Source organism: Lepisosteus platostomus, chromosome 5 (assembly GCF_059453375.1).
Source record: "Lepisosteus platostomus isolate fLepPlt1 chromosome 5, fLepPlt1.hap1, whole genome shotgun sequence".
NCBI classification, from domain to species: domain Eukaryota; kingdom Metazoa; phylum Chordata; class Actinopteri; order Semionotiformes; family Lepisosteidae; genus Lepisosteus; species Lepisosteus platostomus.
The window spans coordinates 20,331,033-20,357,190 of record NC_142615.1 but is presented as its reverse complement, the minus strand read 5'-3'; the positions used below and the strand labels follow the sequence as shown (position 1 = coordinate 20,357,190).

Sequence of the window (26,158 nt, the reverse complement as noted above, 5' to 3'; positions counted from 1 at the left end):
GTGAGTGACGTGGATCCAGCGGTCTTTCCCCTCCAGCCTGACGGCTGATCCAGTGGTCAGCAGCACCTGGAACAGTCCTTCCCAACGGGGCTGCATGGTGCTTGAAGGAAACCTCTTGACCCAAACCCACTCGCTACAGAGCAGATCATGTCCTCCTTCTGGTTGTGTCCCCAGGCCTCCAGCACCCGGTCTCAGTCAAGAGCTGTACTTACTGCCACAGACAATCAGTAATTCAACTCAAAGTTCCTTTGGTTAAGTCTGGGCTGCCCAGCAGCCTCATGGGCTGCCCTGTGTCCTGACAGAGCCCATCGTCTCACAGGCCCGAGCAGCCTCCTGTAATTCTTGCAGCCATTTGCCAGCATGCACCATCCTGACGTAGGCCTCACCTTCTCTGTCCTGTTCTCCAGGCCTTAAGGCTGCCTTTCTTCGGCTAGAGTATTCCCCTTAGCCACCAGTGAATCACTTTTACAATGTCCCTTACAGTTATCTATCAGCTGACAACTGTATTTACTGCACAGGACCTCCCACTGGTCATGTTAATGGTCTGTCTTTGATGGTGTTGAGGTGCTGTATCCCCTGTGTGTTTAGGAAAGGAGAAGGAGGAGAGCTCAGTGGCTCACAGGACACTTCCAGGAGAGAAGCTGTGCAGGATGTTGCTCTGAGTTTTGCTGGCTGTTTTTCTGTTCACCAATAAATAAACCAAATAAATACAGCATCACATACATGATTTAAAAAAGCAGTCCACCATACGTTGACATTTTTTCCTACCATAATTAACTACCTCTGTTAATATTTTTTAAATAGTTCATTACCTGTGCATGTAGTCTGTTTTTCTCAGGTAATTGCACTGACCAAAATGTCTGAGAGGAGCTTAGAAACACCTTCTGTACAGTATCTCAAACACTGGCTTTAGGGCCTTGATAAAAGGTCAATTTACAAGGGTCCGCAAACAATATTGTGACAGAATCTCGCTCATTTTAATTTGTGTTGGCAAACTAGCTTTATCATGTACCTGCCTCTGCATGCGTTTTTCAAAATATAATATACTGTATATATAGAAATATAAAGATTTTTAATTCAGTGTCAGTAGCAGGATGAACTTAGGACTCAGCAGCTGTCAGGTTGCAGAGTTGGTGCAAGATGTTAGTGAAAACAGGTATTTATAAATATTTATTTCAAGAAGGAAAAGAATCCGGGTAATTATATATCTAACAGGATAGGGAAAGCACAGAACATACTGTAGGTACAGTTACATTGTTCATTTTAGTATGCAAAGCCATTTAGCAAAGAGGGGATGAGAAGAGTGACAAACTAGTATACTTTAGATTTTTTTTTCTGATCCAGGGAAAATCTGATCATGTCTCTCTATAAAAATAATAAAACACTTTATTTTATATAGCACATATCCAAGCATCTCAAAGCAATAGAGTAGGTGTAAAAACAGTTATAAGGACCACAGATTACAAAGTAAATACATATAAGAAAGACAAGCAGTTCGAAGTGCTACCAAATTTAGAAAATGAAATAGATACAGACACTAAATAACCTGAAAATAAAGGTTTTGAAGTTAGATTTAAATGCACTCAGAGTAGGTGCCTCTGATATCACTTGGGATACGAATCCAGAGCTCTCGGGTGCAGCTAGAGAAGGTCCTGTCACCCATAGAAAGTAGATGCTCTTGAGGACAGCTAGAAGACCAGAGTCAGACAGACAGAGGTTGCAAGGTGGGGAGCAGACAGATAATAAACCAGATAGGGACTGAATGTGGATGAGGATTTTGAAGTTGACTCGAAAACTGATAGGAAGCCAGTGCCACGACTTGAAGGCAGCTGTAATGCAACCCCATCAGGATTCTGGCTGTCAAATTCTGAAAATATTGGAGATTTCTCAGTGTGGATTTAATTACCCCAGTGAACAGGGTGTGCAGTCATTAATTCTAGAAAAAAGCTTTTCTTATTTCACCAGTACCCTTTAAAAGAAACTAAATCAGTGTTAGTAACAGCGTGTTTTTACAATAACAACAACAACAACAAAAAAACAACGTATGCAAAATAATGGCATACCGGTAATTAGAAATGAATATCAGGTACTGTATACAGATCTTCAAGGTATGGTGAGAATAGGAGATGCCAGATCACAGACACTGAAAGAGGAGGCTAGAAAGATTGAAAAAGAAGCAAGGGAGGATGTATGGACAAAAGTTCTACTAGTGGTAGAAGAAAGTTAAGAAAGTAAGAGAAACTTGAACAGTGAGAAAAACACATAGAAGCTGAAATGTGGACCTGAAACATCCTGTAGTAAGTGTAAAGGTGAAATGAGGAAAGAAGAGAAGCTGGGATAGGGATGAAAATTACAATGGGGTTTTCAGTTTTTCAAAGTTTTTCTAAAAAGCTAGAATAACTGACTGACTTAAAAAAGTGTTATCTGCAGGCCACAAGAAATGGTAGTACAATTAGACAAAGATTGTCTGGCACCATCAGAACATGTAGTAGAAGAAAAGGCACAGGCTAAAAGTAAGTTTTAATGGAGCATGTTAAGTCTAGAGATGTAGGTAGGAAAAAGATCATTTTGGGAAAGTTGAGGAATACACAGACGACACGAACACTTCTAAGAGACTTTTGACAAATAGATATGAGATGTTGTGTGCTGCAGAGGAAGATGAAGTGAACAGACTCACTGAATATCTACTGTTGAATGTTTAAGTAGATACTGAAATGAGGATAATATTTTAGATTTTGTGTAGTTGCTACCATTGAACTGTGTGTTGGATGCACATAAATTGAAGGAATGGGCAAACATAGCAGATGCTGATCCACGGAGCCAGCATCTGAAGATATTTGTTTAAATACAGACTAGTTATGGATACTGATGTCCCAGAGAGGTGGAAAGGCTGTTTCCTTAAACCAGCACTATAAAATAATTTATCCTCAGCTCACATGCATCTCAAAGTGGGTTTCTAACACTGTGTATGCAGTAGGTACACAGTGCCTTTAATTCCATGCATTTTCTAATCTTTTTACAGAGTAGCTGGAGTCTATCCCAGCAAGAAGCAGATGCAAGGCAGAATACGCCCTTGACATAGTGTCAGTCCATCACAGGGCATACAAACATACACAAACACACACTCACACAAGTGTCAGTATTCACATAAGCCAATGAACCTAACAGTATGCTTTGGACTGCAAGAGGAAATTAGATTACCTGGAGAAAACCCACATGAACCCAGAGAGAACATGCAAACTCCAGACATACAATACCTCAGGAATTGAACCTAGGGCCTCAGCAATGCTAACCACTGCATCACCATTAGAAATGGATGGATATCTTTCTAGTTCAATGATTTCCATGGAGCCACGGAGACATCTGATGCTCCTGTTGTATTTATGAAAAAACATACAGAAAGCATGCAAACCACTGTGCCATCCTATTCCTTAGATAATACATTTAATTTTTCTAAACAGGTAAGACTATTATTAATTGTTGATTGTTAGAAAATATTTTAAATTATATCATACCCTAATTTTTTGTTAATTTCACATTAATTTCACATTTTACATATTGTCTCATAGTCTGATTTAACATACCTTTGAACAATGGTTTGGAAATTAATATTTTTACAAGATGCAGGAAAAGTGCGACAATTTATTAGTGCTAATTTTAACATTATTGATTACTAATAGTTTATATTCACACCTGACTTTCTTATTTAGATGTATTTAAAATCATTAACTAAGTGTGACATAACATTCAGAAATCGAGAATAGTTTTGTGGCATTTGTATAGATGGTACTTCGCTAAAATTAATAAAATTAAAAATGATTAAAATCTATAATCTTTCCACGTGTGATGCCATTAGGAACTACAATACACTCCTCCTTTGTTTAACGATAGTATGAAAAAGAAATCTAAATGATGAGAAAGCTATGCTTAATTAAGGGACTTAGAAGACAAAGATAATTTACGATACGTTGTTTAATTTTAAGAACTAGGTGATAAACGCAGAAGCGATTGGTGCCGTTTACACTCCACGCTACAGAAAGCTCGTGTTGTGCTGCTCCTCCTCTCGCTCTCGGTGCCGCCCCCCTCTGACGGAGCGCAGTGGGCGGGACTCTATTCTCACAGCCTCTGATTGGGGAAAAACAGTCCAGCCGATCTGTCCGACACAACAGGAAGAGAGGAGAATGTGATTTTTTTTCTGTATGAAAGTGTTTCGTTTATGAAATTTCTAGTATTTTAAACATTTAATTAAAAAGTAAAAATCTTACAGTGTACACAGACATTCTAAACTGATCACGAGGAAGAAAAATCACCCATTTGTAACGCATAAAAAGTGGTTTTTAACTATCTAAACCATTTTTTTACAGCTTTTAAAGTCATGCAATGTTTACGTTAGGCAGGGCACCTCATTGTATCTTATTTATTTTATTTTAAAAAAATAATTTGCACATCATGTTAACAAGCTGTTCTCCGATTACTAGCAATTGTAAATAATAACCCTTCCCCCCTCATTTATCTTAAAGATTTCCGTGAAGAAATCCTGAAACACAAAACCATCACGTATAATTCGCCGGAATTCAGTACAGTCGCCGGAATCAAATTTTTCCAGAAACAACCTCCCAGACCAAATCAGGTACTTTGACTGAGGTCTCCTTCACCCCAGGCAGCTGGTTCCCTGTTGACGCTGAAAGACTGGGTTCAATCCCTTGTGGTTTACTATATAGTAGTTTTTTTATTATTATTCCAAGTTTAATTGTTGGCTGATGACATTTGGAGTAAGACAAAATATAGATTTTCTCAATTCAGGTGTAAACTTGAAAGAGACACATCATGTTTACAATAAGCTATAATAGTGGATTATTTTTATGCATTCGGCTCTGATCGCGCTTTGAACCGCCTGGGTGCAGCTTGCTACATTACAGTGCTCATTACCACTACAAGGAGGACAGAAGTTTTTTTTTAAAAAGAAACGAATGTGAAAATGTTTCCAAAACGTCCACTTGTGATACTTTAGCTGCTTAGTTATACAATTCCATATTAATTTTGTAGTGCTCTCAGGTTCACGTGGGGATTCGCCCTCACTGCTGCCGCCTCAGGTAAGCCCCCCACCTTCGGGGACTCGAACCCGGGTCACTGGCGTCACTCAACAGGGACTCAGCCAGTTGAACTAAAGGAAGATCTCCCGTCCTGCCTGCAGGCTGCGGTCCCTGCTATTCACAGGGAAGGGCGGTGAAGTCACCGCGCTGGTCAGCCGGCTTGAACAACCTGCAATATTGTAGCGCGACCGCCTGGCGCTGCAGCTGGGGTGCACGGCGAGGGGCAGGACGGGAGGAGTAGTGGTCAGGCAGGGACGAGGAGAGCCGCTGACCAGTGCTGCTGACGCGCGGGCGCAGGAGTGCTGTGTGTTTCTCATGACGGTTGGAATCCAGCAGCCATATCACCCTGCAACTCACAACTGGCAACCCACTGAAGCTAAGCAGGTGTGAGCCTGGTCAGTACCTGGATGGGAGACCTCCTGGGAAAAACTAAGGTTGCTGCTGGAAGAGGTGTTAGTGGGGCCAGCAGGGGGCGCTCACCCTGTGGTCCACGTGGGTCCTAATGCCCCAGTATAGTGATGGGGACACTATACTGTAAACAGGTGCCGTCCTTCGGATGAGACGTTAAACCGAGGTCCTGACTCTCTGTGGTCATTAAAAATCCCAGGGCGTTTCTTGAAAAGAGTAGGGGTGTAACCCCGGCGTCCTGGCCAAATTTCCCATTGGCCTTAACCAATTATGGCCTCCTAATAATCCCCATCTATGAATTGGCTTCATTACTCTCTGCTCTCCTCCCCACTAATAGCTGATGTGTGGTGAGCGTTCTGGCGCACTATGGCTGCCGTCGCATCATCCAGGTGGATGCTGCACATTGGTGGTGGTGGAGGGGAGACCCCATTACCTGTAAAGCGCTTTGAGTGGAGTGTCCAGAAAAGCGCTATATAAGTGTAAGCAATTATTATTATTATTATTAATCCTGTACATGAGAGGTTAAGCTTTATTAGCTCGACCGGGCTGCTTCACAAGGTGCATCCGGATACTATTATCATAATACAATTCACATGCGGTATGATGCGCCACGCCCACCACGTCTTAACGCAGCGTACTCTGCACATTTTGAATGGCTGGATCTGTATTTGTGCAGATAAGTGCAAAGCAAAGATATCGCAGGACAAAGACAGCTTATTTACAACTCCAGATATCCACTCGCTACTAGTCCTTGAACATTATTTTTAAGTCTGGCGCAATTTCAGTGCCACATAGCCTTAACTATTGCTCCTGTTACTCCTCAGGCAGTTTCTTTTCCCAGATAGCTAAGAGCTACAGTGTGCTCTTAACCCTTTCCTTCAATATCATATATTTATATAGCTGGTAGTATTACAGTAGTCCACTTTCTTTGGAAATCAATCTGACACATTCACTCGTGAATACTTTGGAAACATTTTGATCTGTCCATTTCAGGTATGTTTCTGAGTGGTGTGTTGGTACAGTGGGATTGGTTCATGTCTCTCAGACCCTGAAGGTCTGTGTTTATTCCCACACAGGGCAGAAGAAGTTTTCTTTTAACGAATGACTCCTTTTTTAAAAAAATAAAAAAATTAAATAGTAACCTGTATTGACTTTTTATTACTTTTAAATATGTGTGTTCAATGTTAAATGATATTATTATAAACATGAATGAGCAAGTGTGAATACTGTTAACAGTGGGAGCTAAAATCAGTTCAACTGGTTTAATTCAATTAAATTCAAATACAGTATTAACCCCAGTGGGGCAATTTAACACAATCCTTTACAACAAGTCATAAAATGAAATTATATATATTATAATTATAATAGAGAATAACAAAGTGGTATTAATATGACCACTGAAAATGAACTATTGTATAATAATATATTTGATCATTATAAACAATATTAATTTATTGATTACAAATAATAATTTGAACTTCTTGTATTTTGTTCAGGGTAATTTTCTTTCTCCAGTTTTCATAACCTTCACTTTCTTATTGAAATGTCTATTTATGAGACACAATGTATCAGATGTCAATCACTTTCTGACCAAATAACACAGAGACTTTAAACTACAGACATTTTAAAGTTTTGAGACAATTTGAGAAACTTTTCACAACTGTTATTTAAACATCTAGTACCTGGTTGCATTTTTAGAAACCTCAGTTTGAATGAAGCAGATCCACCTGTAAGCGAGTTTATAATGAGACGATTACTATTCAAAAGATACTGTATGTTTGCGAAACACCTGAACATATAAAGCAGAATAACACAAACTCGTTGGGTTCAACCTCTCTTAAATCTGAGAAACTCTTTCTGTATTTTCTGTTTTTCCTCAAATAAGAATAAACTATTTATGAAATTCTTTAGAAAGGAGGAAAGATGTTCTGTGCTCAATAACTTTTATCACCACAGCACGCATTATGCTACATTTTTTATACATCTGTAAAAGCATTATAAAGTCTCTCAAAAACATAAAAAGTTAACATTCTATTGTACTTTAAAGAAAATAAAAAATAAGAAACAATAACGTGTCCCTGCCTAAAACATTGTATGACTATAGAAAACAGGTTTAGATAAACAACTTATTATGCACGAAAAGAGGGTGATTTTCATTCATCGTGATCAGCTTAGAATCTGCGTGAAAGCTATGAAAATGAAAGCTACAGTACAGTCAGACAGATTTTAAACTCTTTAAGCAAAATTAACTTCAAAATCAGCTAATTTGCAAGCGGTACATGATTTCTCAAAATATACCTTTTTTCTCTCGTGCAAACTCAACAAAGGTTTATTTTTTTATAATTTCAAAACTTGGATGGTTTGCCTCAGGGACTCATACATAGTATAATCAAAACCCCAGCTGGGTCTCATCTCCAGCTGTTCCACACGCCAATCCCCTGAAGTCAGATACACAGATATACCGAAACATTAGTGCACACGGCAATGAATGGCAGTGTGATTGTATGTAAATTATATATACAGTATATAACTGTAATACAGCATGATACTGTATGGTTTTAAAGCCACTACAGTACAGTAGTGAAATACAGTGAAATATTTTTCATAACCAAAGTTAATTGCTGATTTCTCATTGCTGAAATTTGAATTAATACAAAATATAGACAATGTAAAAATTACAGCCAAAAGGATCACTCTGACCAGGATCTGAACTACTTTGCCCAGAAGGAAGACTAGTAGTCTTAACTGCTATGCTAAACTGCCACTAGTGTGTAAGGTTCTACATTACTGTCTATCAGCTTTTTTATGTCCATTACCACTCTAAGGACAATAAAAAAATACAATTTTTTTCCAAAATATCCATAAATTATATTTTTATCTTCCAATTTTTTAAAGGGGAAATTTCAAACTAATGTAACTTTAGGGCTCGTGCGATGGAGGTTAAACACTCTGCAGGTATGGATGGGAACTGGATGGAGACATATATATACAGTATATATTTTTGTAGTTTATTATTGAACAGCCACCTGTACTACTCCACATCCTCTCCTACTCCGGTCACGTTCTCCCCGTAAACCTCTCCAGCACCTGAACCAGAGAACTGCACACAGCTCGCAAACATCTCAAACTGCTCAGCTGAACAAAACCACAACAGGACCTCATTTCAAACTAATAAGGTAAGATAGGATCACTTTAATGGCCATATACAATTTCTTGCATTAGGAATTTGTCTTTTCACAGACCCCAGCTTGCTCTCCATGAGACACACAGACAGGGAGAGAAGCTGGGGGTCAGAGCACAGGGTCAGCCATTTATACAGCGCCCCTGGAGCAGTTGGGGTTAAGGGCCTTGCTCAGGGGCCCATCAAAGTAGGATTTCTCTGCCAGCCACAGAATTTGAACCGGCAACATTCCAGCCACAGGCACAGATCCTGAGACACAGAGCCACCGCTCCGCCTCTGTGGAATAATATTCCCTATAGTGTGGTATTAAATCAGCATTGCACCTTTTTTTACAACAATAACAGCAAGTATTTTTATTATGTATCCTTCAAAAATAATAAAAAAATATACCTTTTTGTAAAGTATATATATTTTATACAGTTAGAACAAGCACATCAACACTTTTCCAAAATAAACACCGCAAGTTACAGAGTTAAAGACTTTGATGCATAAAATATTTATGAAGATGGTATAATACTGTGTATAATTTGTATTTTTTATATTTAACTACTTCTAACATCTACTGCATGAACAGGAGGTATATAGATAGATACTTTATTGATCCCGTGAGGGAAATTGCAGTGCAACAGCAGCTTTACACAGACAACACAGCCACAGTGTAACGAATGATACAATAATAATAATACAATACAATCAGTACAGTGAGGGGTGCACTAAAAGAGTTACTCACAGTCCGGACACACAAAGAACAAACTAGAACAGAACAGTAAGCAGAAAAATCGTAAAACACATATGAATATAAATATAGATATAAATATAAATATAAATGTATTGCACAGGTCCCTGGCATATATTGCACAAAAAACGGTTGTAAACAGGGAAAAGAAAAAGAACAGATGTAGCAGTAGATGTGTTCATTCCAGAAACAGGTGACTGTTAATGTTGCCTCTGTCCAGACACACAGTGGGTGAGTTGTACAGTCTTATGGCAGAAGGCAAGAATGACCTCATGTAGCGCTCCCTGTCGCACCGGGGATGAATCATTCTATTGCTGAACGTGCTCTTCATTTCTACAAGCCTGTCATAGAGGGGATGGGAGACTTTGTCTATGATGGCCTCTAGTTTGGACACCATTCTCCTCTCAGCCACTACCTCCAAGGGGGTCCAGGTCAGACCCAATGACAGAGCTTGCTCTCCTGATGAGCTTGTTCACCCTTTTAGAATCCACTGCTCTAATCCCAGGGCCCCAGCATACCACTGCATAGAAAATGGTGCTCGCTACCACCGACTGATAGAACATATGTAGCATCTTACTACATACATTGAAGGACCTGAGCCTCCTCAAGAAGTAAAGTCGGCTCTGACCCTTCTTGTAGATGGCCTCGACATTCTTAGACCATTCCAGTCTATCATCGATGTGCACTCCCAGGTACTTGTACGAGTCCACCATCTCCATGCCACTCCCATGGATGTAGACAGGAGTAGGTTTGACCCTTTTCCTCCTGAAATCTACCACCAGTTCCTTTGTCTTTGTTACATTCAGTTCCAACTGGTTCTCCCCACACCACTCCACAAAGCTGCTGACCCGTCCTCTGTACTCCTCCTCTTGCCCACCCTTGATACATCCCACAATTGCAAAGTCATCTGAGAACTTCTGCAGGTGGCATGACTTTGAGTTGTACTTAAAGTCTGAAGTATAGAGGGTGAAGAGGAATGGAGAAAGAACCGTCCCCTGAGGAGCCCCTGTGTTACTCACTACCTGTTCAGACACACAGTTCTGAAGTCTCACAGAATGTGGTCTGCCTGTCAGGTAGTCAGTGATCCACGAGGTCATGGAGGCATCAACTTGCATCTCCTCCAGCTTCCTCCTTAGAAGTAAGGGCTGGATGGTATTGAAGGCACTGGAGAAGTAAAAAAACATGATCTTTACAGTGTTGCCAGCCCTGTCCATGTGTGAGTAGGCCCTTTGCAGCATGTAGATGATCGCATCCTCCACACCAACACTGGGCTGGTAGGCGAACTGTAGGGTGTCCAGTGATGAGCTAACCAGGGGTCTCAGGTGGGATAAGACCTCCAGTGTCTTCATGAGACAAATCAGTGCAACTGGTCTGTAGTCATTGAGAACAGAGGGGCGCCCTTTCTTTGGTACCGGGACCAGGCATGATGTCTTCCAGAGCACAGGGACTCTCTCCAAGTGCAGGCTCAGGTTGAACAGTCGCTGGAGCACTCCGCTGAGCTGATCAGCACAGGCCCTCAGAACTCTGGGACAGACTTTGTCTGGTCCTGTGGCCTTACCCTGGTGCAGCCTCTTCAGCTCCTTCTTTACCTGGTCAGCTGTGATGGTCAGCCTGGCCTGGGGGATGGTGCTCATAGCACTGTCAGTGCTGCAGGTGTTAATGGTGGAGGTGTTGGGGAATGGCAGCTGTGGGGGATTGGGGGGTGAGTAGCTGTTGGGGGTCGTAGCTGTAGGCAGCCATGATTGTGGGGGGATGGAGGAGGTGTTGGGCAGTCGCAGCTGTGAAGGGTTAGGGAGCGTGTGGCTGTGGGGGGATGGGTGTTGAGCCACAGAGGGCTTGTTGGCCATCTCCAGGTTCCCCTCCATTGCACCCCCAGCCTGTTTGAAGCCAGTGATCTCTCTCATGCTGCCCCATATGTCTCTCACCCTGTTCCTTTGCAGCTTGTCCTCTACCTTCCTCCTGTAGGCATCCTTGCTCTCTCTTAACTTCTGCTTTAGTTCCCTCTGTACACGCTTGACCTTTTCCTTGACGCCCCCTCCTAAAGGCTCTCTTCTTGTCATTCAGAAGAGCCTTCAGGTTGCTGGTGATCCAGGGTTTGGTATTGGAAAAGCAGTGTACGTCTTTGGTGGGGATGGTGTTGTCTACGCAGAAGTTAATGTAGTCAGTGACACAGTCCACCATGCTGTCTGTGTCGTAGTCAGTGACACAGTCCACCATGTTGTCTATGTCGTCACAGTCCACCATGCTGTCTATATATTACATATGAGACTGTATGGCTTAAGAGCCACTACAGTACAGTATGTGTGAAATTGATTTTTATAATAAAAATGTAAAGTTAAATTGTTTCATGATTACTTGTTGCTGAAATTTGCATTACATTAGGTATATATTATGTTATACTTTTTATTTTCATCCACTAAAATTTCCCTTAAGTTGTAAATTCCACATTAATATTCCATATGCACAGTAGAGATACAGATTAAATGACAAAATCGTTTCACTAACATCTAATGCAGCACAAGTGCCACTTATTGATCATCTTTGGCCAGCTAAATGCAAACCGCAATACACCACACGACCTTTACTGTATTAGGAAGAAATACTGCACGTTTTAAGTGCCTGCATCTGGAGTCAGGGGTCTTTTGTCTGAGATTTGAAAGTCTGGTTTTCGTGATGGCTTGTCTTGGACTCTTAAAAAGGACAAAGTGAGTAATCCTGCAGTTTGGTGTTTGTATTAAAGATTCAATTTTATTGTATTTTTCTTCTTAAAAGAGGGAGCTTGCTTGTGTTTTTGGATGCCTTTGTTGTAAAAGACTTAAGGACAAAATCCTGGCTTTCCTCCAGAAGTTCAGCCTTGAGATTCCAGTTGGTTGTGACCAGACAAGCTCTGAAAATGTCACACTGAACACCAGTGAATCTCAGCTGTAGGAGATTCAGGAGGGACTTACTGTATCCAGACTGATTAACTTCTCAGAGGTGTTGACAAGAAAGTGGGTTTCCATCACAGCACAGGATTACTACTTTACACAAACAGTGGTGGGAGTGTGAAAAAGGTTCCACAACATTTTAGAGTAACATGAGATGGGATAGTTAGATTAATTAGCTTCTAATAATAATCAGACACACAGGATGTTGTCAATCTCACACAGAGATCAGGGGTTTGTTAAAACAGCTGGATGGGCCAGCTGGCCTCCTCTTGTCTGTCCCCATCAGGGTCTGATCTTCTCATGCTGTGTGAGTGAGTTAGTATTTTATTGTTTTAATTATTGGGAACACAAACCACTAGATTGACTTCACATTAATCTCTGTACATGAGCAGCTACTGACATCTTAAAAAATCATAAAAAAACTTCTCTCTGTCAGCCTGAGTCCAAAATGACACCAAAAGTCACCTCCCCTACAACACCACCTCCTTCTTTTAAACAACAACCACCAAAGAAATCACAGCTGTTTCTAAACCACTCCCCCTAATAATCTTAATCACACCCCTAACAACGATACCCCCTAGCACTCACAGCCCCGCAGCTCTGTGCAGATCCAGAAAGTGAAACTCGGAGATCAGTTTCGTTTCACTTGAAACAGCCTCACTGCAGCTCCGTCTCTACTGCTCCTCTCTGTGCAGTTTTTACTTGTCAGAAAAATGGCAGAAGGCAATATTTCAGTTTCTCAGGACCAGTTCAGTTGCTCAGTGTGTCTGGATTTGCTGAAGGATCCAGTGACTCTGCTCTGTGGACACAGTTACTGTATGGGCTGTATTAATAACTGCTGGGATCAGGAATATCAGACTGGGATCTACAGGTGCCCCCAGTGTAGACAGACCTTCACCCCAAGACCTGATCTTCACAGAAACACCATCCTGGCTGAAGTGGTGGAGAAACTGAAGGAGAAAGAACTCAGTGGTCCTCCTCCTGCTCGCAGTCCTGCTGGCCCTGGAGATTTACTGTGTAATGTCTGCACTGGGAGAAAGAGGGGAGCTGTGAAATCCTGTCTGGTGTGTCTGGCCTCTTACTGTCAGACTCACCTCCAGCCTCACTATGAAGCTGTTCCATTGAAGAGACACAAGCTGGCTGATGCCACAGGGCAACCACGGGAGAAGATCTGCTCCACTCATCACAAACTGCTGGAGTTCTATTGCCGTACTGACCAGAAGTGTGTTTGTTATGCTTGTGTAATGGATGAACACAGAGACCATGATACTGTCTCAGCTGCAGCAGTAAGGACTGAGAAACAGGTGAGGACTTTCAGTCTGTATTTATTTTCTAGTACAAGATGTAAAATTGATATTTAGGATATCTCGGGCTCTAACTGATCTCTGGACTGTATTTACTGTTTCTGTAATGCTATATCTCTCCACTGGTGAGTCCTGCTCATGTACTCAGCTGTGATCCACACTGGTTGTGTCTCTGAACTGTCTCCTGTTCTTCTGTCTGTTGTTCATTATCTCCTCCTCCTCCAAACATGTTAAGTGATTATCAAAGACTGGTATGTATTTAGCCAAGATACTAGTTTTGAAACCATTTCAAATTTTGCAAGTTGCCACATATTTACTTCTGTAGAGAAAACCGGTTCAGGGACGCCAAATATGTAATCATAGTGGCTCTCTGAAGGCACCAGTTCTGTAGGGTTTGGGCATTTACTGTGACAATTATTAATTGTAGCAGTAAATCACAAAGTTGATTCTTTTGATGGCTTTAGAATCCAACCATGCGACATAACTCAAACAACGCGCACACACAGGTACTAATACACGAGGATACATTTATTAATACATAGAATATGCATATAAACAACAGATCTTAGCGAGAGGGTTATCAGAATACAAAAGGTATATATTCAATCAGTTACAAAGTGTTACACATATCAAGAGGACATACGTTCAGTATATCATTCATTAAGACCGTTTCGTAAAGTGAACTTGGTTACAACTTCTACATTAGATACTCAAACAAGTACATAACTCTTAGGAATTAAATTGATATCAACTGGTTGGGATAACAATTGAATTCTCGAGCTGTAATGCATTGAAGTTGAATACTCATCCAATCTTTGGGGATTCAGATCTCCTGCGGGCACAAAGAAACAGTTGCAGGCTGTTGCTGTCCAATCCGCGCTCTCTGGCTCCGTGCCAGGCTGTGCTGTGCGGCTTGCGACGGTGCGCTGCTGATGCTCACCGTTGGCTTTAACTAGCAAAGTTTGTGCACAGGAGAAAAGATGACTGTGGGTCCCAGCAAGTCAGGAAGAGGACCGGTTCGTTCCTGATGAAGAGCTAGTTCTGAATAGTAATTCAGCTGTCCACAGTTCCGACCTGTTCAAGAGGCCTGCTGCTGGTTACTCTCTGGCAACCTCAACTCTAGACTCTTAGAACAAAGGAAAGTTCTGGCACTCGGACACACTGGCCGTTCCGTGGTTGTCCGGGCTGAGTCTCAGGATGGTCAGGAGGCGCGCTGCGAGAATGTCCTGCCCTTGGGATTCTCCTTTGAATTCCCTTTAGAATTGTTGAATCTGAATCTGAATCTGAATCTGAATCTGAATCTCCCAGGCTCTCTGTGTTGCCTGTTTTTACCTGGAGGAACTTCAGCTCATTGATTGGCTGAAAGTTCCATGGGCATCAGAGTCCCACGTGGGTTACTCGGCCCTACCAGTCCCTGATTGGTTGATCAAGGTGAGATATGAGTCACTTAGTCCTGACACTTAGTAATGCAGTCCAGATGTCCAACTCGCACTCCCTAGACAGATAGGCGCCAATGGATAACCATTGATCATGATAGCCAGGCTTAGCTAAGTGCATCCCCCTTTGGGAGCTGTCCTTATCAAAAGAAAACATCTTGCATGAATGGTTTCTCTGTGGCTGCACCACAGAGATGAACAGAGAAATGGGGCCTCATTTGGGAAGCTCAGAAACACTTAATTCTGCCTTATTATTAAGCCTCGCCGCTACACTTCTGTTATGTTTCCAGTCAAAACTGAGCTTATGATTTTATTTACAAAGAAAAGAGTGAGTAAAAAATTGTGTTCAAATGACACTTTATTTTGCAAACATCACAAATTCAACTAGCCTTTCAGATAAAATGAACAGTCCCATTTGTGTGTGTTTGTGTGTGTGTGTGTTCACGCACATGAGTGCAGCGGGTGGTAATGATGGCTTGTTTTTGTGGTATACGATGCTGGTTTTTACATCCCTTGGGACACAGAGCTGTCTGTTCTTCCGTCGGGGGCAGCTGCTGGGGAGGTAGCCCAGATCTTTATGCCATATTTGCCTGGTTTACTCGGCATGTATTGTTGGGAAGGACAGTTGTAACAAGTTCAAGTGATGAATTAGTAGAATCCTATGATGACGAGAGAGAGTAGAGGCAGAAACAACACAGGTGTCCAATCTGAATCGACAGGCGAGTTCATGGTCAAGAGCAAAGGTAAGTTCAAAAAGCTGAAAGTAGTCGTACAAGAGAGGTTTCCAGAAAAGGAGCGAGGTAGGAGCTCGCTAGGAGAGAAGTCAATAGCGCGCAGTGAATAGCCAGTTTAGAGGGTTTAAATAGAGCTGAGTGCAGAACGGTACAGCGGGTGGTGATGGTTTAACACATGCAGCGACGGTGGTGCTTGTTGTGATTAGTCTGCTGCTGGAACTGGTCTGTGGTTTGTGGATCGATCTCTGATGACTGGTGGTCATGACAACAGCGACCTCTCAGGGGGACCAGGTGCTCATCCACAGTGACTTCCGGGCCGAGACTGTAGATTAGTGGCAGGCGCTTGTCCCAGACATCTCCAGTGCAGCGAATTCGTCTTGTTGACATCGGGCAGGTCTTGTGTCCCGCTTGTCAAAGCAAATGGCTCCTGAGAGAATATGAAAGGATTGACACATTAGCCTAAAATATGGCCCAACCAGACTCGGCATGCCAAAAGCTGGTGGTGGCCTCATTCCTTGATCTGTATACGCCAGACAGAATCAACAGACCCACGTATGCTTGAGAGTCTATTCAGTCCACCTCCCTCCAGCTATCGCTATCCACAAGTCTCCCCTCCAGGTTTGTCACATATAGGGCTGTCCTTTCAATAGCCCTTGGCAGAAACAATTTAAAGCTGGACTTTATATCTTCAACACGGGACACGGTATACATCTTGGCCCCGGGGCCATCCTGAAACTTGCAGCCACTGGGCTCATCAGCACTGCTGAAATCCCTTGTTGTGAGGAGCAGAGAGCAGTTAGGACACAGTATTGAGCTGTAAGAATGAAAAGCGAAGTCTCTAGATTGCGTTTCAGATATAATTTCTGTGTTTTCACTTCACATACAGATGTGCAGACCCAGGTGCGAGGAGTAAAAGTCGAGCAGGAGGTGGAGACTCGTGGTTTGCTGCGCTGCACATGCTGCCGGTGTAGATTAGACACGAAACAGGAGTGTGTCAGACAGGACCAGGAAACAAAGCTCGTGTGGATAAGACATCAGAGATACAGAGTGTCAATTGTCATGGGTGACTCTAAGGGGCATCTCTGTGATGTGATTCTCTTACAGCAGAAATGCCCTGAATGTCTCTGTTTCTCCACAGAATCAGCTAGGGGTGACACAGACACAAACCCAGCAGAGACTCCAGAAGAGAGAGAAGGAGCTTCAGGAGCTGACACAGGCTGTGGAGTCACTCGGAGTGGGTATTGACCAGAGAAGTGGACGCATTGACACACATTTCCAAAGCTGAACACTGGACAGTACCCTTTGGAAACACAACATACTGCATAATGTAGTTTGAGAGTTTTCCTGTGTAATAATCTACTGTGTGTCTCCTCCCTCAGAGCTCTGCACACACAGCGGTACAGCACACTGACAGGATCTTTACTGAGCTGATCCGCTCCATTGAAAGAACACGCTCTGAGGTTACAGAGCTGATCAGAGCTCAAGAGAGGGCTGCTGTGAGTCAGGCTGAAGGACTTCTAGAGCGACTGGAGAAGGAGATCACTGAGCTGAAGAGGAGAGATGCTGAGCTGAACCAGCTCTCACACACAGAGGATCACATCCATTTCCTCCAGGTAACATCATTGCTCTGTGATTCTGCAGTACAGAAGGGTGTCTCTCACACAGAGCTGCTCCTGGCTTCTCCCAAGGATTGTGTGTTGTGTTTGACTGGAAACTCCTCTTTCTCTTCTCTTCTCTTCAGAATTTCCAGTCTGTCTGTGTCCCTCCTGGAGATGGACACTCATCCAGCATCCCTGTCCGTCCAGATTTCTCTCCTGAGGCAGTGAGGAGAGCTGTCTCTGGACTGAAAGAACGACTGGAGGACATCTGCAAGAAGGAATCAATAAAGATTTCCATGACAGGTTGGTGGTGAAACACACTGATGTCTTTCTGGATAGACTATGAATTTCTCTTATATTGTTAATGGATTTTCTGTTCAGTGATTGTATTTATCAGAGCAGCTTACCAGTCAATGATTCAAATTCTAGGTGAAATATCTTTAAAGTTTTAGTCTCACAAATCTTTATGACAGTAACTGTATTGTTATATTGTGCTGTATGTAGTTTAACAGGAATGTTTTAATAGGAGCGACAGTCCCTGTATAGTAGAACCATAGGTGTAACGAACAGTTCTTTCCGGACCTTATGCAGACGACACAATCCGAAGAAGTAGGAAACACTAGGAAAAAGTCATGCAGGGATACGGGGCTGAAAACAGGGGGGCGTGTCCAAAGTGCGCTGGTGCACGGGGAAGGTGTGGCCGAGGCAAACAATCCAAAAAACAATCCATAGAGGCAATCCAAAACACAAGAATAAGACCATTGGCAGGTGATCCATCCAAACAAAGAATTAAAACCAGAAACCGGGTCAGAACCGGCGGACAGGGAACAGGAACAAAGATTAAAACCTTAACGGGACCAGGCCCTTCCAGGTCCCGGACTCGCACGGTGCGGAAACCAGATACAGAGCCAGGATGAGCATCAGCGCCTGGCTTTTAAGGTGGGCTGGGAAAAGGGATCAGGTGCACACAATTAAGTCTAAAGTGAAAGGGCTGGAGCACCCTTAAGGAAAGAGGACTATAATCGTGAGAATAGGGGCCACAGTCTCAGTCCAGTAGATCGGTCCTGTTACAATAGGATCTACAGCCCAAGTGAAGCAGAATAGCTCTGTTATTCCTGTTAATCTGTTACTGCAGCCCTGATGAAACATTTCTCTGTGTGTCTCCCCAGTGACTGATGTCTACAGTCTGCTGACTCCAGAACCCGGGTCCAGAGCAGAGCTTTTACACTGTGAGTCTGTTTTCACAACAGCTCCCCCTTGAAATATACCTGGAGCTCAAACACACAGCAGGAACAGTGATACATAAACTGATACACACTCTGACACACACACTGGTTCACACTCTGATACTTGCTGATACACGTCTGAATTCAGAAAGTCAAGCTTGCAGACAGTCACTCTGTGTGGATCAGAGTCACACTGTGTAAGAAACACACAGATGGACAGAGACAGAAAATCCAGTGGGGGTCATTTTTTAAGAAAATGCACTTTATTACAACAATGTGTACAGCACACTTCTTACAAAAAATACAATTATAACAACAACACTTCAACAGAATTTAAATCGTCTCTAAGAGAGTGATTGTTCATTATCAAACTTTCCATTTCGCAAGTGGTCAGTGAGGCTGGTTCACACAATAAGAGCCCCTCCAAGCCTCCTGGGTGTTACCACTGGCTGCAGTCCTGGCTCTGAAACTGCGATTGTCCATTTCTCAACAGGAGCACTAAGGAACAGGTTTTCTGAGCTTTCTTCAGTCCCTGTACAGAGCTCTCTGTCCTGTCCAGTGCACTTTTCCGTGGAGAATCCCCACCAGGCTACCTAGTTAAATAGCTTCATCCTACATGCCTCCGTTATGCTTCGTGAGCTGGAGGTTCCAGCTGACGGATCGCTGTTCCACCCCACACGTCTGGTCGCTATTGATGATGTGGGGCAGGATGGTCCTCAGTCTGCTGGCTAGTAGCTTGGACAGGATTATTGACACCTCTCACTGTCTAGCTGATGTCCAGAGATCAGGCAGTGTGTCCAGTGAGCAGGACATCTCTGTATCTCAGTCAGTGATACTGGTCACTGTGGGTACAGGTCACTCAGTCAGTGATACTGGTTACTGTGGGAACAGGTCACTCAGACAATGTTACTGGTCACTGTTGGTAAAGGTCACTCATGCTGTGAGAGATCACACGACAATGAGAAGCATTTGACTGAGCATTGATCAGTTCTCAGTATCACTGCTGGTTCTTTATGAAATCACTGCTCACTGCTGTGGACAGACTGTGTTTCTTATCTTTCTCAATGGCTCAAGCACCGGACTCCAGGGTGTCCTGTGATGTGTCTGTGTGTCTTATTGCCTTGTGCTGCTCAGTCTTATTGAGTGAGACTCCAGTCTTACAGCCACTGCTGCTCACCCTCACTGACTCTGATCCACACTGGAGTGGAGACCGGGGATCCTGAAATGAACTGACTGCAGACTGTAGTATAAACTCTGGTATAATAACAGGTATGAAGCAATAACAGTCTTTAGTACAATAAAGATCTACTCTCTCTCTCTCTCTCTCTCTCTCTGCAGATCCTGTGAAGCGAGCTCCTATCCCTAAATCACGTATGTACACTGTGTGAAACTCTGCTGACAGACAGTACTGACTTTACTGACGTGTTATTACCAGTGAGCGACTGTGATTACAGTGTCTGTATCTTTGTGTCCCAGTGTGTGTCTGTGATTAACAGTGTCTGTATCTCTGTGTCCCAGTGTGTGACTGTGATTAACAGTGTCTGTATCTCTGTGTCCCAGTGTGTGACTGTGATTAACAGTATCTGTGTCTCTGTGTTCCAGTGTGAGACTGTGATTAACAGTGTCTGTATATCTGTGTTTCAGAATGGCAGTGGTTGTGCAGTGCTGCAGGTAGGTCTGTCTCTTCTTGAAGACAGAGGTGTTGTTTTAAGCCCTAGTGTCTGAGGTTATTGAGGTCTTGAGTCCAGAAGGTCTCTTTGGTGTGATATGATCTGTAAACAGAAGGAGATGTATTTCAATCTCATGTTTCTGTAACATCCTACATGTGGGCTGTGAAGATCAATCAAAGTTTCATGGTGGGAATTTCTATCTCCGTCCTGTGTTTCAATCTAATGGCCAGTATGAGTCTCTCCAGGACTGACAGTATAGAAAACTCATTTTCCCCGAAGGCCACGTGCTCTGGTCTCTGCTAACTCCTGAATGAGGGTCTACAGACTGAATGTGGCAGAACCAGTGACTGGAAAAACTGTGGAATATCAGGAGAATTCAGGAGCAGAGCCAGTCTCATAATAACAAGCTGTTCAAATCCTAAGGAGAAACACTGTTAAAGGTTGTGGAAAAAAGGATGGTATAATGACAGTATTCTTCCCCTGAAGTTTCACAGACACACAGCCTCTTGTGAGAGGCAGCAGTGGGACTCTGGTACAGGGGCTCCTCTGGGGCCTGTAGGCCTCTCTTTTGTCTGAGAAATGGCTGCTTCTCTTCACATGTCAACCAGGCTGATGGGTCAGCAAGAAGAAACAAATGAGAGTTTATATTTATAAAATCACCTTTTCTTCGTCTGTTTCCCTATTTCCTCTGACTGTGTTATCAGGATGTTCATACAAACACAGTACAGGCAGGATGGGCTTCTATATAGAGTACGTTCAGGCTGAGGGAATAATAAACATTATCAGGCAGATAAACGTTATTGCTAAACAGCTCATGTTGTTGCTTTTTGTGTTTAAAATCATGATACAGTCAGGATGTTGAACCTCTTTAACCCCCAGCTCCTCAAAGGTCATTTCCACCTGGAGTGTTTGTGGCCTGAACATCTTGCAATATCTTGGACAGTATAGCAAGTCCAGGCCTGGTTCAGGGTCTGAATTCAAGGAACCATCTTGACATCAAGTCTGAAACATCAGATTTATATATATTTTACTCAGTACACACTCTAGGAAGAAATATCCGCCACCCCGAAAAAACACATTTCATTTCTTCAAAAATGATTATTCAAATTATAGCACATGTAGATACCTATTGTTCCAGGCCGTGCCCAATATATGTCTATTATTTATATTGGATAGGCTCTTTTTTACAGCCTTTCTATTCTCCAGGAGTAAAAACATAAGAACTGAGAAGAATCTTTTTGATCTTCACTGGACTGACCAGCAGACAATAGAAGGAGAGTTTTTATTAATTATTAAGAGTTTGTATTTAAGTATTAAATATCAGGAGAGTATTAAGTCAGTGTTCATTGGTCATGCGAATAAAGCCTCTTGAATTGAATTGATCAAAACCCCCATTCACAATGAACATGTATAAGCCCCGCCCCCCGTCTCTCAGTGGTCAGAGCTCACTGATTGACAGCTGGTGTCTCCTATCAGAGAGGCAGACAGCTATGCGCGAACAGTCTGAAGTCAGTATGAGCGCCACAGTCACAAAAGTTTTTTTTTTATTAAACGAATAGAATTTACAAATACAACTACAACCAGAGGATCAGAAACAGGTACAAGAGAAAAAAAACACAACAGAAAAAAACATTTAACCACCAGAGGTAATGAAGTAAATTATGTGATCAAATTGTATTTTTTACATATATCATGTTTCCCTTGCTTTATTATTTCTCAATTATATATAGAATTTAAATAGTGTTTCAACATGCATGCGTTTCCTGTATAAAATAAAAATCAGCACTCACTTTTTTAGAAAACAAATAAAAACACTTTTCTTTTTAAACACTTCGAGTACCTCTGGCATTCATGAAAAATACATACACAAAAGCAGATAACTTACTCTTAAATTGTCTAAATTATTGAATTTTTCAAGAACCAGAACTATAACAGTCCTTAATACATAACTACAACATTCCAAACTAACACTAAATAAACATTAGTATATACTGCTATAACAAATTAAACCAAACATAATCATTACCTGAGCAGTCACTGGGAGCGAATCTCCTTCCTGTCCACAGAGGCCCTCGCTCCCACAAAGTAGGCTCTCCTCCCCTCTCTTCTGGCAGCTTCAACCTTGGGCCACAGCTGGTTCCTGGTGCTCCTGTCTGGGGCGGACAGGTCCTCTGCAAATCTCAGTTTGTTCTCATTCAAATACTCATTCCCCCTCGCCGCTGGCCACAGCATATCCCTCACCGTCCTCTTGGTGAACTGTATTATAATCATTCTAGGGCGCACTTGCCCAGACATGTTAGCTCTCCCGAGCCTGTGAACAGTGTTGATGGCCGATATCATGCCCTCCTGGTCCGGCAGGGTCCTTTTACAGATACTCTTCACTGTTGCAACAATGTCCTTATTTTTCTGTAGTCAAAAAAAGCAAAAAAATAACATTCAGGTCATGAAAAACTCAAAACAACTCCTCAGCCTCTAAACTTTACCTCCCACCTGAATGCCATCTTGAATGCTGCGCCTCTGTTTCACTCTGGGTTTCTGGATGTGTTATTTCTGGTTTAAATTGAATACTTTGGACATTTCTTCACATTTTCAAAGTAAGTGTGAAGGTTTTCTTATATTTAAGCAAGATTTTGGTTTTGTTATTATATTGTTTTTGTGTAAAAACGGGCATTATACAGTCGTCTTTGAATTCAGCACTGTTTTATTCTGCGTCATCAGGAAAATGGTCTTAGAGAAGATGAACGAGCTGCTAAACTGGGATTTGAAATAAACCGTTTTAACAGACAGGCGCATCTCCAGTACTCTTTCCACGTCCCCTCCAGCTGCTACACTTTTCTCTTTAGTTGCCATCGATATTTTGTAGTACCATATATATATACGATTGAGGTATCTTAGACTTCTCCTTTGAAGACCCAGCACTCCTAAATAAAGACATTTCACAGTATAATGGAGTTAAGTTGGAATGTAATCGGCAGGAGCCTGTTGTGATGTTTGCTGTTTTATTCCCCAGCTGCTGTGACTCTGGACCCTGATACAGCTCACTGTGTTCTCAGCCTGTCTGAGGATGGGAAGAGAGTGAGACAGGGACAGGGGAAGAGTCTCTCTGACAATCCTCACAGATTTGATCACTGGTCCTGTGTCGTGAGCAGGGAGGCCTTCACCTCAGGGAGACACTACTGGGAGGTGGAGGTGAACGACTGGTGGACAATAGGAGTGACCAGAGAGTCTGCAGAGAGGCAAGGGGGGTTCAGCTTCTCTCCCCAGCAGGGTTACTGGTGTCTGAGCTCTTACCTCTCTGTTTTATCTGCTCTCACTGACCCTGTGACTCATCTTCCCCACAGTCTGCAGCCCAGAAAGCTGGGGGTGTGTGTGGATATTGAGGAGAGGAATGTCTCCTTTTACACAGTGGAGTCCAGAGCTCATCTCTATACTTTCACTGACATGGTCTTCACTCAGGGAGAGAAGATCTATCCTGTCTTCAGGACTGTGGATCGTAACAAAGACCTTGAGCTGCTGCCTGCTGTCAGTGTGGAGATTAAACCAGTCACTGACTCATGAACACAGGCTGACTCTCTCCCAGCTCTCTGTCCCACTGCTCATACTGGGAGATGGGTTTAACGGCGGGTAGTGAGATGATGTCAAAAATCTAATAGTAATTTTAGATGATGTCGATGTTGTGTCATGTTTAAACATGTTATATTACAGTAAAAGATTAAAACAGGAAAATAACATATACGAGAGAGGGAGATATTCCTCGCTACCAGCCTGCTGTACTCCTGACTTGTAAATATCTCTGGAAACCCTCTCGTGTTGTTTTTTTTTTTTCGAATTTTGAGAAAATAAACTGAAATGAATTAAAAATGAAATCCTGTGTGAGTCTCTCCTGCACGTGCCGGTGACTGTAAAGCTGCCTGAACTGGGAGTCCAGCTGACGTCATCAGCCAGGCAGAATAGGCACTGTGATGCCATCAGAAAGTGGTGTAGCGGCGAGGCTTATTAATAAGAAAGAATTAAGTGTTCTGAGCTTCCCAAATGAGGCCCCATTTGGAGCCACAGAGAGACCATTAGTGCAGGGTGATTTAAGGTTTCCTCTGATAAGGGACAGCTCCCAAAGGGGGATGCACTTAGCTAAGCCTGGCTATCATGATCAATGGTCATCCATTGGCGCCTATCTGTCTAGGGAGTGCCAGTTGGACATCTGGACTGCATTACTAAGTGTCAGGACTAAGTGACTCATATCTCACCTTGATCAACCAATCAGGGACTGGTAGGGCTGAGTAACCCATGTGGGACTCTGATGCCCATGGAACTTTCAGCCAATCAATGAGCTGAAGTTCCTCCAGGTAAAAACAGGCAACACAGAGAGCCTGGGAGATTCAGATTCAACAAGATTCAGAAGGGGAGTTTCAGAGAGATTCAGTAAGATTCTGGAGAGGATTCTGTGGACTGTTCTAAAGGGAATTCAAAGGAGAATTCCAGGGCAGGACGGCCCAGGAGCAGAAGGCTCCCAAGGGCAGGACATTCTCGCAGCGCCCCTCCTGACCATCCTGAGACTCAGCCCGGACAACCACGGAACGGCCAGTGTGTCTGAGTGCCAGAACTTTCCTTTGTTCTAAGAGTCTAGAGTGGAGGTTGCCAGAGAGTAATCAGCAGCAGGCCTCGTGAACAGGTCGGAACTGTGGACAGCTGAATCACTATTCAGAACTAGCTCTTCATCAGGAACGAACCGGTCCTCTTCCTGACTTGCTGGGACCCACAGTCATCTTTTCTCCTGTGCACAAAATTTGCTAGTTAAAGCCAACAGTGAGCATCAGCAGCGCACCGTCGCAAGCCGCACAGCACAGCCTGGCACGGAGCCAGAGAGCGCGGATTGGACAGCAACAAGCCTGCAATTGTTTCTTTGTGCCCGCAGGAGATCTGAATCCCCAGAGATTGGATGAGTATTCAACTTCAATGCATTACAGCTCGAGAATTCAATTGTTATCCAAACCAGTTGATATCAATTTAATTCCTAAGAGTTATGTACTTGTTTGAGTATCTAATGTAGAAGTTGTAACCAAGTTAATTTATGAAACGGTCTTAATGAATGATATACTGAACGTATGTCCTCTTGATATATGTAACTCTTTGTAACTGATTGAATATATACCTTTTGTATTCTGATAACTCTCTCGATAAGATCTGTTAGGTTTATATGCATATTCTATGTATTAATAAATGTATCCTCGTGTATTAGTACCTGTGTGTGCGCGTTGTTTGAGTTATGTCGCATGGTTGGATTCTAAACCCATCAAAAGAATCAACTTTGTGATTTACTGCTACAATTAATAATTGTCTCAGTAAATGCCCAAACCCTACAGAACTGGTGCGTTCAGAGAGCCACTAACATTACATATTTGGCATCCCACGGCTACGGTTTTCCTACAGTGGCTAAGGGTGTTTATGGGAGTTGTAGTTTGTAAGATGTTTAGTTCCCAATAAATTGATATAATAGCCCAGTGAAAGCTCTGTTTACTTTCATATGAAAGCCCAAAACACTAAACTGAACCCAAGATTTTACATCTGTTTGGTGGCAGCGTCAAGTTTTTTTCTTCACGGACAGAAACTTGGGCTACTTGTCAGTCTTGTCTTCTGTCCTGGGCTATGGGCTATTTAATTATTTACTTTTTTCGATAGCCTGAAATTTCATTCAGATCTGTCCATGTAATGTCATACATTTTATTGCCCTTGTGTGTGTTTAACCCTTGTCGAATGGGTTGTAAATGTCTCTTCCTTGAGTACTGGCCAACACTGAAAAAAGGCTACAGGAGCTCTGTAAATGAAGATTTGTGTGTGCGCTACCCAA

The 26,158-nt window shown here is 42.7% G+C and overlaps 1 protein-coding gene and 1 long non-coding RNA gene across 5 annotated transcripts; both read left to right on the top strand.

Annotated features, from left to right (window-relative positions):
- Positions 1 to 12,976: 12,976 nt before the first annotated feature.
- LOC148664653 (E3 ubiquitin-protein ligase TRIM39-like) lies at positions 12,977 to 24,179 on the top strand. Of its 4 annotated transcripts, XM_088631521.1 has the most exons (8): positions 12,977 to 13,649; positions 16,958 to 17,053; positions 17,199 to 17,432; positions 17,561 to 17,720; positions 18,587 to 18,646; positions 19,982 to 20,014; positions 20,288 to 20,314; positions 23,324 to 24,179. In XM_088631521.1, exons 1-8 carry the CDS (start codon positions 13,059 to 13,061, stop codon positions 23,869 to 23,871), a joined length of 1,749 nt encoding a protein of 582 aa, XP_088487647.1. In that variant the 5' UTR covers positions 12,977 to 13,058; the 3' UTR covers positions 23,872 to 24,179. The 4 variants fall into 4 exon arrangements, with proteins under 4 accessions (XP_088487647.1, XP_088487649.1, XP_088487648.1 ...); XM_088631523.1 differs by lacking the exon at positions 18,587 to 18,646; XM_088631522.1 differs by lacking the exon at positions 20,288 to 20,314.
- Positions 20,323 to 23,097, top strand: LOC148664654 (uncharacterized). Its single transcript, XR_015936512.1, has 2 exons — positions 20,323 to 21,170; positions 21,361 to 23,097. It is a non-coding gene; the product is annotated as an uncharacterized LOC148664654 (long non-coding RNA).
- Positions 24,180 to 26,158: the final 1,979 nt, after the last annotated feature.